We start from the raw sequence: 16174 nt of genomic DNA on the forward strand, positions 1-16174 counted from the left end.
AAGTCCACTTTCCTTTCCAACCCGAGGATGGACGGGAAAGAACACGAAACACCCAAAGAGCTGCTCACACTGCTCGAGGGGAGCCTACGCTGCTGCTTGCGATACACCAAGGCTCTGCCGCGGAACTTCTCGTACCCTGATCACGTCCGGAGTATTATTAAATCTTTACATGAGGAGATCATGAAGACAGCTGGTCAAGCTAATTTGGATGAGAACCAAGACATAGTCACCAACCTTAGTAAGAGGTCATTGGCATGTAGAAGACCCCAGCTTGGTTGACGCTCATCTAGCACCAGTAACACCGCCGTTGCTCACTACGTCCGCTGTGACCGAGTCTGTCCAATCAGAAGTTACGCACCTTGACGCGACTTCGCGCTTTCTTTCCGACGGCCCGAAGGAGGCGTTTGGACCCATAGAAAGTGGAAGGTGCGAGGAGGTGCAAACGGTAGCGCTCGTGAGTACCCTCACCTTTTTATTGGTTAACCGTTATGCATATCAACATAGCCAACGAAATGTGAGCTTCAACCTGAAAATGCGCAACCAGCCTCGGCTGTATCCATTCCATATGAACTCCTGGTCCACATCCTGGACCTGGCGTGCGCCCCATCATCACTCATTGACCCTCATATACGGCGCGGACCGAAATCAGCTTGGTCTCAAAATCTGCGCTTCCAGAAAGCATTAGCATCTGTGTGTAAAGCTTGGTGGGAGCCGGCACACGAGTTGCTGTATCACCACGTTGTCATTCGACGCCTTGAACAGCTACCCCTCTTATTCAGGACGCTATTGGACAACGCTACGCTACGGTCCCTAGTAAAAGAGATTAGCGTGCTCTGTCACATTGTAACCGGACACCGCCGCCTACTCGATCTGTCACTCGCGATGATCCTGTCTGCCTGCCCAAATATTAGCCGAATCGCGTATAATCCCACCTTAGATGGCCCTATCTCTCCGGTTACTGGAGCCGTCCCCGACTTCGTACCAAAGGAACGCCTCTCTCAGATAATCCATATCGATTTGGGAGCACTGCACACAGTCCCAGAGTTGGCCCGTTTTTCCAACATCACCCTGCTCTCATGCGATGCGGGGAACTTTGCGCATGCTCTTGACGATAAACCGTACACATTCCGTGTCCTCGAGGAGCTCAGGTTGTCGTGGTTCTCCCCTATCGTTGCTACGGTCTTCAAGAAATTCTCCCCCGTAGTCTCTGGTCTACATCTCCCTGCTCTACGCCGGCTCACGTTTTTACTTCAGTGGAATAATGTAGAAGCAAGCGTAAACTGCGGACGCTTCCTGGATTGGCATGGCTCACAGCTGCGGTTCCTTGCGGTGGACTCTACGAGCTTTCCAAGAATCCGGGGCTTGAGCAAGTCTCTCACAGGCGAAGTTGTCCAAAAATGGCTTGACAAGTGCCCGATGCTCGAACATCTTGTGGTACCCCGTATAGAAGGCATGAAGCTTCTCAGGCACCCAAATCTACACTCTATAGACATAGTGGATGACGTGTATAATAAGGACGGTACACAGCCTACACCTTATACTATGTCCGGCCCAACAGGCAATGGCGTACCTCGCCTTCGTGCAACGCGCCTTCTCGATTGCGCACTCTTCAAGCAAGTCGGGCCCACACTCCCCCTGTTAATCCCGCCCGAGCGCTTCACTACGGCCAGACCAGTTATGTCGTGGTTTTATCCTGGACTGATGATTTGCGCGACCGAGCACGTCGTATGCTCTCTTGACATGGAATGTCTGCGAGTCTACGGATTTTCTCTGTCAGAAGACCCGGATCTATGGGAAGAGTCAGACGGAGAAAAGAATATGGAATTCATGGAGGGCGTGAACGAACACTCTGAATCCAGGGATAGCGAGGGCGTGGACTCAGATGACGAGACGTACGTGTATGAATCGGGATCGTTGTCGGAGTCGGAGTCAAGCGAGATGTCGGATGATGCGGTTTCCGAAGCTGGCGCTGAAGGCCCGGAAGTGGATCAGGCCATAGCAGCACTGGATACATTTGTGAGCATATTTCGTGCTTCATTATGGCCTTAGCACTTGCTGTAGGTGGTTGTATCCTGGGTCATCGGCACCATAACGCGTCCTAGTTGAACATGGCCTCCTGACGTCGAGGGAACGAATAGCCTGGCTTTTGTACCTCCTCTACACCATCCTTGGCGAACATCGTAGCATCAGTCTCACCTAGTTCATGTCAGAGTCATATCAATACACCGTAATAATTGTTATACTCTGGTATGGGATGTAACGGGTACGAGGAACCTACAACAACACCTTTGTGACAAACTCCAAACCCGTAAAGATGTAAGAGTACAGTCAATGGTAGTAGAAAGAACAGATACCAACGTTTTTATGTCCCAGAGAAAGCATCCGAAAGCGTGACAGCTCAAAGGTAATAGTCAATCCCATACCCGAGGTAATCGCACTGCTCAGTCTCGAGCCACGTCGACGCCTTCAAAGGAATATCCAACAGCATTAAATCAGTTCCTCCCTCCCCAGTCGCAGACACCGCGTCCCACGGGCCCGCAGCACTCATCGCTGCGGCAGAATTCTCATAACCCCGCGCAACCATATACGCCGGATCCGGGTTCGGATCGAACGTGCGCGCGAACGACGTCCAATAGTCGACCGCGACCTGCGACAGCGTCCAGTCGGCATCGTCGCGGAAGTGCAGCGCAGATTGGCCAAGTGTGCCAGCCGTGAAGTAGAGGTCGCCCGAGTGGCACCGGAAATAGGGCGCGTACGGGTCTCCGTACGGGTACTCGGTCGTCGCGGGCGGGAAGCACGTGTCGGCGAGGGGCTCGTAGCCCATGTAGGAGCGGTCGAACTCGTAGGCGCGGGCGGAGGCAAAGACGCCGTTCTTGGCGGCGGCGTACATCGTTGCTTGGTCCAGGCACCTACACACATGTGTGTCAAACGGGGGGAGATTGTAGAGGGCGGGAGTGAGTGTGCGTACCGGAACTCGCCGTCAGTGGCGACGTGACTCGTAGCGTTGAATATGTCCCAGGTGTAGTTTGTTCCTGTAGGAACTTCAAAGTAGCCCGAGTCGACGATCATCGTCGTTTGGTTTTCGGTCAGGCTAAGGTACGTAGATATCAGCATGATCGTTGAATGAAGGTCCACGGCGAATTGCTTACCCAATGCCAATAATGCTCTCCGCGGATGTCTCTCCGCTGTACGGCCACGCTCCTGCAAAATCTGCACCGTCGTCGCGCATCCATCCAAAGATGACATGGGGGAGGGTAGCCGTAGACGTTGTCGGCCCAGAGAGCTCAAGTTGTGGCGTGGTTATGTACGTCCCATCCACGACTACATATCTGTGTCATCATCCCATCAGTTCAAGGCAATCACAAGGTACACAGCAACCACCCACCTCGGTGCGGTAGGCGCATTGACCAACGCAGTCGCATTCGCGCCCTGCAAGCACTCGAGCTGCTCCGCCGCACTCGCATCCACGTAGTTCGCACACCCAACATACTCAAGCAGGCCCGGAATCGAGACGTTGTACTCCTGCGGAATAGTGTAATAGTTCGAGTACGTGTCCGCGTACCCGAACCCAGCGAGGTTGCTCTGCGCGATTGCACCTGCGAATAGGTTTTCTCCCCGCGCGACGGGGGATGCGAGGAGGGCACGCACGCTGCCTGCGCCTGCGGATTGCCCATGTATAGTGACCCGGGAAGCGTCACCGCCGAACGCGGCGATGTGAGACTGCACCCAGCGGAGGGCGGTGATCTGGTGTGTAGTTAGTACTGTTATTTCGAACGGGATTTTCGAACGGGATTGAAGAATGGAACGCTCACCTGGTCTGCGAGGCCGTAGTTCCCGTTTGCGACGCCGTCTTCAAGAGCGAGGAAACCTAGCGTGCTCAATCTGTCCCATCGAAATACAGCTTTCAGTGCATCTATTTAACCCTTTGGTAAAACTTGAACGCACCGATAGTTGATGGTGACAGTAACAACATCGCTCCTGCTCGCCCTGTTCCCGCCATCAAAAATGCCATCGCTGCCCTCGCCGCTCGTATACGCGCCACCGTGGATCCAGAACAGCACCGGACGCAGCTTAGTTGCATCAGGCGATGCAGTGTCTTCAGGCAGGTACGGTGTCTGGATGTTGAGGTACAGACAGTCTTCGGAGCCGTACCCAATCTGCGTGCAGGGCGAACCGTACTCGAGCGCCGTAATGTTCGTGCTCACGGAAGCGCCAGTGGTGCCGTAGACGGAGGAGTAAGTCCAGCGCTCAAAGGGATCGGCATAAGGGATGCCGATGAAGCGGAAGGAGAGGTGGTCGCGGGTCCTAGCAAACGAGGCACAGTGAGCAACATACGCGAACAGTCAAATAGGAATGTGATGCATTAGGACATACCCGGTGAACGTATAATCACCCGACGTGGTCTCGACGTAATACGCCGAACTCATGTCCGTCTCCGTGTTGGGCTCGTACGGCGCGCTCTGGGCACAGAACGCGGGGAGCGTCTCATCGCAGCTCGCGCTCTGCACACCCGCATTCTGCGATATCACAGCGCACTCTCCAGCGGTTATACTTGCGTTCGTAGCGACCCAGTACTGCTGTGTCGCCGAGGAGTCGCCGAGGTACGCGAGGTACGAGAGGAGGTAAGACATGTCGCTCGCGAAGTACGTGCCATTGGTCTGCAGCAGAGGCTCGTTGAGCTGCGTGCATGCCGCGAGCGCGTTCGCGTTCGTGAGCGGCGTGCTGAGAAGGATCGTGCCGTTGTGGTCGGGCGCAGTTGTCCCTGTATAGCACACCGAGTGGTGGCGTTATGACGTATCGGGATAGTATGGGAGGAGGAACGTGGGGTAGCATCAGCTTCGCGAACATCATAGGCGGAGCAAGGATGAACACTTACAGTTCAGATCATTCTGGAAGAGAAACGTGAGGTCAGATCCGATGCTCGCTGCCGACGGTACTGCCTGCACCATCGTGAGATGGTGAGCGACGGTACCCAGCAAAGCGAACCTTGCCAAAGTAGAGAGCATAGTATAGCAAGAGTGCGACGAGAGGCTACGATTGCTGGCTGAGGGAACGCCTCTCAGCACACATTTATACAGAGCGCTATTTTGAGCTTTCTTCCGAGGTTTTCATGCTTTTCCAGGCTTGTGATCCACGTCATGGGGAAGCGTGACCAAAATGGTACCGAAAGCACATTGTACTGAAAGAGATTCAGGGTACTGGGTGTGTACGTGTGCTGGTGATGACTGAGAAGCCGGAGGAATGTTCTTGCCAAAACAGTTCTGACGACGTTGGCATCACACCTGGGGGCTAGTTATAGGCTGCATGGGTGGGAATGGTGAAGCCGGTAGGAGATGAATGTGAAAGTGGGAGACAGTTCCTTCTGAGTTGGGTGTATGCGTCGAGAAGATGACAAAACACTAGAGGAAACCTAAGGCCTCAGGTTTGGAGAGACGAATGGAAGACTAGCAGACTCGTCTCTTGTCATGTTCCCACCTCGGTTCTGGGTCTGGAAGAGGCCAGATCCATTCAAGTGCTAAGATTTTGTGTACGAGTACCTTTTCGTCAGTCTATGGGCACATGTGAGATTGCTCTGCGCTCGAATGGTGGTTTGAGAGAAACAGAGGAGAGTGGCACCGCCACCGTCGCTGTCACGCCGGCTATCTAAAATTATCGCGGGTTGCCTGCCGAGCCAATCAATGGCAGTGGAATGGCAACAGCAGCCGAGCGCAACCAGACACCACCTCGCCGCTTTCAGCCACCCCATCCCCGTCATCCCCGCCTCTTGTCCCTTGTTCCCCAACTCGATTTCCATTCGACTGCTCGAGGTCACTTTGAGCCACTTGTGTACACTCGCTTCCTTCGTTTTCTTTCCAACTTCCTAGCCGGATCTAAAGACATCCCTTAAAGGAGCAACACCACGTCCTCCAACGCCTGAAGCTTGAAGCCTGACGACTTGGCAAGCGCCCGCACTCCAACACCCGCCAGACGCTCGAAAATATGCATTCCCCAATCCAACTCATCGCCCTCGTCCTCGCGTGGTCATCCTCCCTCGCCACCCTCGCCGTCGCGGTGCGCACTGGACCCAACGTCGCCCACCCACCAGTGCACGCCCTCGCCCAGCGCCAAGACTCATCTAGCACAACCGGCTCAGCTTCCAGCGCGAGCGGGAGCACAACCGGGACCGGAACTGCAACATCTTCGTCCTCGACGAACATCGGTTCGCCTTCTGTGACGACGACGAGCTCGGCCAACTGGCCGACGCTGAGCGGGTACCCGACGTGTGGTGAGTGGCCTCCGGGGGGCTCGGGAATGTTGGGAGAGAACGGATGATTGATGGTGATGCGGTGTCTCCGCTTGCGCAGTGACAAACTGCCTTCAGGAGGCTGTATCGGCGGCCAACTGCTCAAGTATCATCGACGTCGACTGCTATTGCAGCAAGTGCGTAGTGCTTGTCGCTCTCTCCATCCTCAGACCTTGCTGATCCACATCTCCCTCTCCCTTTCTACTGTTCTTCAATCTACAGCGCGGTCTTCGAGTCAACAATCGTCGACTGCACCGCTCAAGGGTGCTATTCTAGCGTCTCCTCCGCGGAATCGCTTGCGCAGCAGTTCTGCGACCGCGCAACGTACAACGTCTCTGTAACAGCCACGGGCACCAGCTCCGCCTCGATCTCGATCTCAACTTCCACCTCCTTCTCGCTCACATTCCCCAGCGCTACGCCCCCATCGACGTCCGCGTCCGCGTCCGGGACCGGCAGCGGTGGCTCTTCGGGGTCAAGTCCGACGGGTTCCACGGGTGGAGCTGTCGCCCTCACGAAGGATGTGACTGGGCTGAGCATGAGCATGGGTGTTGCGATGCTGGGTGTTTTGGCTGGGGCCGCGCTGCTCTGAGCTCGAAGGTCCAATTTATATCACCATCTCTTTCCTGACGCTACTTCGGCCCGACAGCCTCTACAGATAGACACATGGACAGACAAACGGGGTGGGATGAACATTATGTTCCGTGGCTCGACGATCGATATCCCCGCTCTTCGCTACGGATTTTTTCTGCGTTCTGGAGTGCATATACACATACATACTTACAACACGCACGACTGCACACGTATATACGAGTGTCGCGTACTGGGTACCGATTTTGAATACTGATACTGATTGATTACCCACCTGGACTTTCATACCTTTTTTCGTATGTTTTATTTTCGTTCATTACCTGCATTCATTCCAAGGTTTTGTCGTTGCCAAGCCTACTGCGTCCCCGCCTTGAATCATATTTGTTACTAGGTATAGGTCATATTGTTTGATACGACGTAAATCCATGCGCTTGTAGCATGTATCACTTCACAGCGGAATGAGAGCAGAAAACTGGCGAGGCAGAGGCATCGGTGGAAGGATAGGGGCTGAAAGCACAGCCACTAGCTCGTCGTCACTGGATATTGATCCATGATAATGCAAGTGCTTGATGTATCCTCACGGTGATCTCTCGACAGCGGCTGGGGCATAGACATGCACACGCAGCTTCAATTTGTGTATACTCTATCATTTTTTATTACGGCCTCAAGCAAAAAATCTAGCACGATGAGCTCTGCTTCCTCATGCAGTGCCCACTGTGAAGGCGCGTCGTACAGTGGGAAATAAATGCACAATCTTGCCTTGATTATATCCACACCAACAACACCATGTGTCATCCACACCTTGTCTGGATGCTCGCACTTAACAGATATTATCGGAGACTCCTTGATCACGGTGTGGCACCCCCAAAAGGTGTTCGTCTCTGAATTGTCGCCGGTTTCCTCCTGTACGTGCTGGTCAGTTGGGGCTATCTCGTCTAAATCGAGGATCCTGATGTCCAGAGCAGCAAGGCAAATACAGTTCTCCCTTTTTTCAGGATCGGTATCTGTGAATTCAGGGGCCATCCGGAAGACGCGCGTCGCTCCGCAGAGGCTAGGAAGCATAGCGCCATGCGTGAACGCGTTCCAGTGCATGGGCATATCCGCAACGAGCTCAGTGTGAATTCCAATGGATGTATGAGGTGGGGCATCCTCGGGCGGTATGGTGAGGTGCATGACAAACAGGGAGAGCTGTTTTGTAGGAGGTCCCATCCAAGGGATCGGTACTGTGGGTGCCAACCAGGGATATGAGTGTGCTACTACTAGCACACCTTGTGGGAACCGTTTGGATGGAGTCGCGCAGTAGGGCTGGGGGATCCCAATGTGGTCATGCCGGCCAGAGGCTCGGGTAGCCAAAGAAGTATGCTGCTCTAGCGCGATCCGAATTATTGGCAGACAATGCGTAACGCAATGGAATAGCACACATCCACATGCCCGAGTTTGGTCTGGGCATCCACCCGGGTTCATCGTAATAGCCCAGCATCAGAAGATGAGTTCTCGAAAGGATGATGTGGTTAAGGAAGCCAGAGCTGGTCACAGATTGTTGGATGTTCTATGAATATCCAATGATAGTGAGCGGCGGCTTGACAGCCGACTAAGTTCATAACGACGTACATCGTTAAAAGTCGCAAGAGAATAAACATGTACATCTGTTGTTGATGCACCGAACTCCCACAGAAGGAAATGTGTCTCGAGTTTCAAGTCCTCCTGGGGCGTGGACACAGCTTTCCACGTCACGCAAAAGACTGTTGGACCAATGTTAACTGTATTCAGGGACTGATTTTGCATCTGAGGGCCTGCAGCGAGGCTGTATATCTCCGTAAATTCGATGCCAGAAGCGACCTCGGACGCCTCGAGAACGTGTCTACGTCATAATACCGGGTGGACGCCGAGCATGAGCATGACCCATAATAACTCGGCAGAGCAACTCACTCACATATTAATAAGCTCTTGTATTTCCTCGGAGAAAGTGCTATAGGCTAAGCAACCGTGCCACAACCCATTCTCGCCGATGATATCTGTAGCGAGGCTCTCGGAGAAGCCATATCCATGTGGTATTTCGCATATGATCATCGGCTGCGCGAGTGTATCTCCGTTTTTGAGCGTTGCATCAAGGTCTCGACATGTGAGGAATCGCTCTCGAACGAAAGAGATGAGCCATCTGCCATGCAGTAACTGTCGAGGGAACTCTGAGTCTAGTTGCGGTACACCGCCAGATGGAGAGAGCGCGAGAGTGTGCCGCTTCATGCTGCGGTGCAAGTGCACATCATCGTCACGGAAGAGACGTTGATCAAGCACTGCACTCTGTGTGAGCGCGTCCTCAAGCATCTGGCGCGTATGAGTCGGGTGTGGCGCAGCCAGCCCAGCGTGGGGGAGGGTTGTGTGTGCATAGATCAGGCTCCACACCGCCCTTTCGTACGTGAGCTCGTTGAGGACACGGGAGGTCTTTAAATCAAGTCACAAACTATTGGAGAGGCATGACTAAAAAGATGAGCGATATCGCATACCTTTCGCAATCTGAGGATGTCGAAGGGTTCAAGATGCCCGGCGATTTTGATGAGAATGTCGAATGGCAAGCTTCCAAGGTACCAAAGCCCATGCCTCCGCGTCCCCGGCTCAAGCGCTCATACGGGAACCCAGCGCTAACCCTAACCCTCGTAACTCTGCCAAATAGAAGCAAACAAAAGCCGGACCGAAGTAAATGTTAAAGACGTTGCAACCCGTCCAATTCACTAGTATCACTCATTACTCTTCGCAATTCAATGGGTTCGAAGAAGTCAGTGTTCCGTACATGTTTATCCCAACCAGCAAAGTTGGTCAATTTTTGTTGGAGCTGCACAGAGGCAGTACTCTAGAATAATCATACACTGAAAGACGTCACAAGATATACTCGACCAACGACTTAATAGACGTTACATAACAGCAGGGCAGCAAAGATACATCATCTCAGGGGTCATTTCCTCCCCCGACCCAGCAACGTTCTTCACCCAAAGCAACGTCTACTTCCCCTTGCCCTCCGCCGCATCCTTCGCAGCCCTCGCCTTCCGCTTATGCCTCCTCACATGCCTCTCCGTCCTGTCGTCCGCAATGCTCACGAGCACATTCCGGTGCTGCACCTCCCCGACCTGCAGCGGCACCCGCGCGTTCCTGCACGGCGTGCGCTTGAGCCACGCGACGTCCTCCCGCACGACGTCGTGGCAGAACAGATCGAGCTCGAGATCGTTCTCCTCGTACCCGAACGGTTGCTCGATCTCGTCGCCGACGGCGAGGAAGCCGAGGTAGATGAAGGATGCGACGGCGACGCCCGGGATGGTGAACCACCCGAAGTCCTTGATGAGCTGGAAGGGGAGGAAGAAGAGGTAGAGCCAGACGGTGTGCCGGAGGTGGCAGGAGAAAACGAAGGGGAGAGGTGTGGTTAGGATTTTCTCGAGCGCTGGTGGAGAGTCAATGCGGATCAGACAGGTAGTTATGATAAACGAGGGAGACAACGTACTGCAGAGTGAGTCCTCGTAAGCTGCGATCGAGCTGTAGATCGTGCCCAACGCCGAACCTTAGTGATCATCCATGTCAGCCTCGGACTCACCGTCGCTTGAGCATCTAATGATAGCTCACCTGGAATAGCACCGCGCTCCTCAAGCACCACCCCCCACTCGCTAAAGCCCCTCAAAATCTCCAATGGCAGATTCTGCCCGCCACCCGCCACCTTCGGCCGATGCTTCCTCGACCTGTTCGCAGCCTCCTCGATTTTATACACTCTATCCCTCCGCCTGAAAGCCCTGCCCACACGCGCGAACCCGCGCCCGATTGCACTGAAGAAACTCTCGAACGGGATGAGGTCCGCGTTAGTCTGCCCAAAGTACCCCGCAGTTCGCTTACGCGTGCGCGAAGGCAAGAGCGTGTGGTGTTCGTCGGAACGGTCGTCGTCATCGTCCGAAGAAGAGCAGGACGAGCGGTCGCTGTCGTCCACTGCGGAAGACGAGATGCCAGACGGGCGCCGGACTAGCGTCGTTGCGGCGGATGTGTGCCCAGGGGCTACGGATTCGAAGGTGCCGTAGACGCTCGGACGCGATTTCTTTCCGTTGCTTCCGGAGGGCGCAGCGAGCGTGGCTTCGCCGGCGAGCTGGGCGGCGGCTTCCTCGGGCGTGTGTGCGGTCTTCTTGCTATGGTGCATGTGAAGATGGTGGCGCTATATATAGTTGCGGTGAGTAGCCGCTCTGTGAAAAACGGTGAAGACAAGTAGAGATGGTTGTACGTACCTGTCCGTGCACAAGCGGGTACAGATCCTCGTAGTATACCCCAATTTCACCACGGAGATGGTGCTTGAGCGAAATAACGAATCTGTATTGCACCGTGTTCGATCACGGAGGTTAGCAAGTTCCGTTAGAGCAACAATACGGGCGCATCACGTACGCCTGAACCAGATCCAGTGCTCTCATCTTCTCGGCCATCATGACCTCAGCCTCTTCATCCTCTTCTTCTTCCACAACGACGCCGTCGACTTGAATGCCGTCTTTGGCCTTGGGACTGAGATGGAGGGGAACGTGGAACCAGATGACGCGTGCGAGCGTGCGCGACGTGCGGATGACGTCGCCCCACCCGCTACGGCCCATCCAGAAGCGGTCATAGCCGCTGGAAGCACGGTAGGAGATAACGAAACCGAGGACGAGACCTGGATGATACCACGTCTGTCAGCCGGTGCGGCGTTGAGGGACAGTGAAAGGGACTCGCCAAGGACGGTTAACATAACAGAGGGAATTCCGAGCCAGTATTTAGTTTTCAGAGAGATAGTGGTAATGACTTTTCAGAATGGGGCTTCTGTTAGCGTTCCTCCGGTATATAACGCGTATAAGACGAGTGACGCACCAGCAGCAACGAGAGTATGCAAGAGCACTGCGGGCCAGATCCTGTGTATCTACCACACCCAGCACTTCACGTAAGCTTGTGTCACCGGCAGACGCGCTAAGTCACGACCAGGAGACGGGCCACTCACCACCGTACCACGTCCGAACGTCCACGAGATAAACTCGCGATTAGGAACGATCGACATGACGGTTTCGATGCGCGCTTCGGCTGCGGGCAGGATCTCGTGGTTGCCCGTGAAGGAGCGACGGGAGCCACGCGTAGACATGTTTGATTAGTTGTTCTTGTTCTTCCTCAAGTTGTTTCTAGTCCTTCGTGTGGGTATAGCGCGAGGGTATGCCAACGCGATGCGTCGAGTGACGAACCAAAGTGAGCGGTGGTATAGATTGTTAGGTGGAATTCCCTAGTCAGAAAATGAAAGGTGGGTGGGTATGTCGAGGGGTATGTCGAGGTGGGTATCCACGAAGAGAACGGATGGGAAGGGAGGAGATATTATAAGAGAACGGGTCCTTTGCTTGTCATACGCTCATGTGGAAACAAATGATGCGCGCGCGCCGTCCAATGCCGGCAAACTGTTCCCGCTCGTCACACGTCACACAGCTCTAAATTTAGACATTATCGCCCCTGACTATGACGACACTCCGCTGCGAGGTCTCGCGAACAACTTGCTAGGCTCGGTTACCCTTGCATTCATTATACTCAAGGCTGTGGACTGCTGACTCGGTAATCCCGCGCTGTATGCCGTACGAGAGACAGTGAGTGACAGCTGTACGAATAAAGCACTCAGTCGTGCGTCGCGATCCAAAGCTTGGGGAACTGAAACATCAGGTTGACATTAGCTAGACGTCTGGTGAGAGCGAGTGAACACTAAAGGATTGTTCGAGAGTAGGCCAGAAGCAACTTAACTCCGACTTTGCGAGGCGTAGCTTTGTGTCTATACCAAATACAACATTTATTGCATTTTGAACGCTCTCGATGCTAAGTAATTCGACGGAGTCTTTGAGTGATAATACGGTAACGTAACATATTATCTAAATATACAGTGTCTGACAATCTGTCCGTGGAAACAAGTGAGACATAGATAAGTACTCAACCCATATATATATGTTTAAGCGACAGTGCGACTCGAAATTGCTGTCAAATTCCCTAGAGAATCAAATTATAAACGGTGCAAGAGGTTTGTCAATACACTAGCGAACCTGATTGTTGGCCCTCCACATCCTGTTGCGCACGCGCAAACACCATGCCAGTCATGAACTCACTCGACCCAGCTGACTTTGTTTCTAGTGCCTTGGCGTAGCTCTTCTGTAGACTGATAACCATCCAAGGGCCTGTCATGACGAACAAAACAGTCTGTAACGTCAAATCCAGCGCTTGGAAGATAATTGACTGAGATTATTGAGACCCGTGTCAACGTCAGCTTCCTTGATTATAAACCAGCTATGTCCCTCACCTGGCTCAAAGAAGGGATTATTCCGATGGAGGAAAGAAGCATGGATAACAGCGCGCTTCAATTTGACAAACCATGAGTTCCCAAGTACAAATAGGACGAATGCCACAGTAGGTCGCACTCACACGAAGAAGTATGACAAATTTCCACGCACAATGAACCGTGCAAGGTTTCTTGCGCCTTGCCTTGGCGTGATCCAAAGTGAAGCTGGAATGTTTTTGGCGACATATCTCAGGGAAAATACGCAAAGAATGACTTCAAACACCAATGCAAAGGTACTGGCGAGTGGCTCCCTCCAACGTTGCCCTGAAGGAACATTCCAAATGCAGGTGTGGATGGTGAGAAAGCCCGCGTCAGCTAATGTACACACTACTTATTAGCGACCGTAACTTCAAGCATGAGGAACTTACTCCAATAGTCTGCATATTGTGCGAGAGACAAGCAGGTGAGGGTAATGGCGATGCCTTGTGTGATGAAGAAGCATGGCCCAATAACAAGGAGTGTTCGTTTTGACTTTTCAAAGAGCACATATACTCGTAAAGACATAGTTGCTGTTTCATAATGACTCGTTAACTGTCAATTAGTCAGGGGAAGCTCCGTAAACAGACCTTGAAGAAGAACTACATTTAGAACGACAAAAACTTGTGTAATGGCGCCTAAACAAAAACCTGGATATGTGTAGTGTTAGATGATAAACCCGGAGCTCCATCAAACAACTGGTACTTGCACCTATAGTAGTCAAGCTGAGAGCAAGGATTATAAAGTCAAAATGCTACTAACATCTAGAAGTGGCATTTTCTCAGGTGTGGGTGTACTTGGTAGTCAAAATATCTAAATATAACACTCACCATCCCCGAGAGAGGCAGGTTTAGTTTTCCCACTTGAAGGAGTTGTCAGCTTTGTTGTACATGATTCCATGATTAAGACAATGCTCTTACCATTGGTCGATCTATGCTCAAAACAACGTGAGTAAAAGAAACGCCGGTCAATACTACATTAAGTACCCACATTAAATATATTAATCCGCAGCCCCGCATCTGAATATGTTTCAAGATAGCACGAGTATGCAAAGCGTTTGGCAGCACCAGATGATTAATGACACTAACCATTCCATATAGAAAAGTAGACCACGTAACCCTTCTCCCCTGAAGACATATTTTAATGTTCTCAATCAATGAATTGAGCAGAAAGTTTGTTATTACCCATATAAAAACGAGCTGATATGACTCGGTCAGCAACCTAGCGGTAGCATGAATCCACTAGCATTTCCTACCTCGTCCCCAAGGCTCAGCACTAAGATAAAGCGATCTCTTGTCATCCTCGGAGCTGCAACATTCATGAATGTTTCAACGCACGGTAATCGTACACTCCAAGAGTGATGTTGACGACTACAAGAGAGTCTTCACTTTCAGCTCGCTATTATGAAGCATAATTTCAGAAGCGCACCAGATATAAAGTCGAGTCCCTGAAGATAAATAGCTTCTTGTAAGGTTTCTTGCGCCTGTGTGGATACGGAGGACATGATCTTAGGGAGAATGGAGCGCGCAAAAAGCGACATAGATACGAAGGCTGAGGCTTTTAAGTTGCTGAGAGCTCGCTCACAGCAACATAGGCCAGTGATCGGGTACCTATCTATATTCTGAAGCGGTGCTACTCACTTGCCTAGAACTGGCTGGCCATCTTGCATCGGCGCTTCAGTTTCTGATGGCCGGTTAACAGGCACATCGCCTACCGTTTATACTCATGGCATTTCCTTGACACTCTTGGTTTCGGAATATGTCTATGTCTCCATATATTATATACATTATTACGCTATGGCACAACTTCAGCGCACCACGATAAATTTCTGAGCTTACAACAATAAATTGATTTTACCTTACTGGTATTACATAACCGCAGTTGATCAAAACAAGATGGTGCCTTTACTACACCTGTGCAATCGCCATCAAGAGCACTGCCTTAAAAATGGAAAAGCTGATAGTCTCCAGCGCGTACGGTTTGCTCATGAGTGAAAGCCAGTTATATTTCGGTACTGCGCAAGGTCAGAAAAGGACTCTACGAGATATTTGAGATACAACGCTCAGATCTGCTGGGAGTTAACGACCAGGGGTCGGCGCGTTTGGTACACCACATATCAGTTTCATGCTAGTACTATCGCTTGACAGCGCTTGACACCGACATTGTTAGACTTCACAGCGATTGCAATTGAATGGAAAGGAATGAGCGCTGAGGTGCGGTGGTCACTAGGTTGAAACACACTCCCACATCTTCCGGGACGAGGCAAAAGGACTCCCGGTAGTGCCTACGCTTGGTGGCTGCGCTCCATAATTCGCTTACAAGTCTTATAGGTATATATCACGCGTGATACTCCATGGCAAGCAACGAATGAGCGAGACATGTTGATTATGCCGGCGCGTGGTACGTTCTCACTGATCTTTGCCTGCCTAAACCGGGCCATACATGTTTGTCAGCCATGGCATATATTAAGTGCTCATCTATTACACTGATGGGCCCAGGAAGTACTAAAATGCTGTGCCAGGCCTCTGGCTTCAGCGTGCACAACAACCACCGGCAATTCTGAGTAACAACATTGACAGCTCGGTCTATGGTATGCTTGGGGGTCCATTGCCTCCGGTTGTGTGATGGCATGCCGTGTCTTATCGGCGCTCAAGTCATTGAAGCTTCGAAGGGCATTGTGGGAGCCTACATTGTCAATGGGAAATTATGTCTACAAAATTCATGTTTGTGGGTACGTGTAGTAGCATAAAGTGACACTAAGCGGTAGGCACCAACCTGGTGGAAGACATTTACTGTGACAGAGCGCTCGAAGGAGTGGTGTCAAACCTACCAGCAAAACACGAACCTTGCTAAGCTAGAAAACACGAATGCCTGCTCCGACTTGTGCCCACCTGGCGCCTCCAACTCGCTCTCAAGCCTGCTTATAGGAATCCCTGGACCTGGCATGGTTAAACAAAAACAGCACCTCGGAACGCTAA

General features: G+C 52.2%; 6 protein-coding genes across 6 annotated transcripts; 2 read left to right on the top strand and 4 right to left on the bottom strand.

The window, feature by feature from the left end:
• Window positions 1-27: 27 nt before the first annotated feature.
• On the top strand, window positions 28-2251 carry CONPUDRAFT_144380 (uncharacterized protein; the record flags this gene model as incomplete). Its single annotated transcript, XM_007771009.1, has 4 exons — window positions 28-238; window positions 291-454; window positions 505-2016; window positions 2062-2251. The coding sequence occupies 4 exons, from the start codon at window positions 28-30 to the stop codon at window positions 2104-2106; spliced, it is 1932 nt and encodes a 643-aa protein (XP_007769199.1). The 3' UTR covers window positions 2107-2251.
• Window positions 2252-2398: 147 nt separating this feature from the next.
• CONPUDRAFT_165786 (cholinesterase) lies at window positions 2399-4949 on the bottom strand (the record flags this gene model as incomplete). The annotated part of the gene is made up of 8 exons (XM_007771010.1): window positions 2399-2909; window positions 2969-3091; window positions 3150-3329; window positions 3386-3744; window positions 3813-3882; window positions 3946-4305; window positions 4375-4762; window positions 4877-4949. The coding sequence occupies 8 exons, from the start codon at window positions 4947-4949 to the stop codon at window positions 2399-2401; spliced, it is 2064 nt and encodes a 687-aa protein (XP_007769200.1).
• Window positions 4950-5852: 903 nt separating this feature from the next.
• Window positions 5853-7272, top strand: CONPUDRAFT_165787 (uncharacterized protein). The gene is made up of 3 exons (XM_007771011.1): window positions 5853-6265; window positions 6345-6420; window positions 6506-7272. Exons 1-3 carry the CDS (start codon window positions 5980-5982, stop codon window positions 6870-6872), a joined length of 729 nt encoding a protein of 242 aa, XP_007769201.1. The 5' UTR covers window positions 5853-5979; the 3' UTR covers window positions 6873-7272.
• A 754-nt stretch (window positions 7273-8026) lies between these two features.
• Window positions 8027-9196, bottom strand: CONPUDRAFT_165788 (uncharacterized protein; the record flags this gene model as incomplete). The annotated part of the gene is made up of 3 exons (XM_007771012.1): window positions 8027-8420; window positions 8483-8732; window positions 8805-9196. The coding sequence occupies 3 exons, from the start codon at window positions 9194-9196 to the stop codon at window positions 8196-8198; spliced, it is 867 nt and encodes a 288-aa protein (XP_007769202.1). The 3' UTR covers window positions 8027-8195.
• A 598-nt stretch (window positions 9197-9794) lies between these two features.
• Window positions 9795-12197, bottom strand: CONPUDRAFT_105156 (UPF0187-domain-containing protein). Its single transcript, XM_007771013.1, has 8 exons — window positions 11859-12197; window positions 11732-11780; window positions 11597-11665; window positions 11279-11537; window positions 11125-11206; window positions 10481-11054; window positions 10362-10418; window positions 9795-10301 (listed from the first exon to the last, which is right to left on the bottom strand). Exons 1-8 carry the CDS (start codon window positions 11994-11996, stop codon window positions 9868-9870), a joined length of 1662 nt encoding a protein of 553 aa, XP_007769203.1. The 5' UTR covers window positions 11997-12197; the 3' UTR covers window positions 9795-9867.
• Window positions 12198-12836: 639 nt separating this feature from the next.
• On the bottom strand, window positions 12837-14865 carry CONPUDRAFT_73377 (uncharacterized protein; the record flags this gene model as incomplete). The annotated part of the gene is made up of 11 exons (XM_007770894.1): window positions 12837-12874; window positions 12928-13081; window positions 13333-13484; window positions 13589-13729; window positions 13787-13834; window positions 14027-14075; window positions 14187-14215; window positions 14285-14323; window positions 14534-14594; window positions 14625-14679; window positions 14837-14865. 11 exons carry the CDS (start codon window positions 14863-14865, stop codon window positions 12837-12839), a joined length of 795 nt encoding a protein of 264 aa, XP_007769084.1.
• Window positions 14866-16174: the final 1309 nt, after the last annotated feature.

Source organism: Coniophora puteana (genome assembly GCF_000271625.1).
Source record: "Coniophora puteana RWD-64-598 SS2 unplaced genomic scaffold CONPUscaffold_7, whole genome shotgun sequence".
Taxonomy (NCBI): domain Eukaryota; kingdom Fungi; phylum Basidiomycota; class Agaricomycetes; order Boletales; family Coniophoraceae; genus Coniophora; species Coniophora puteana.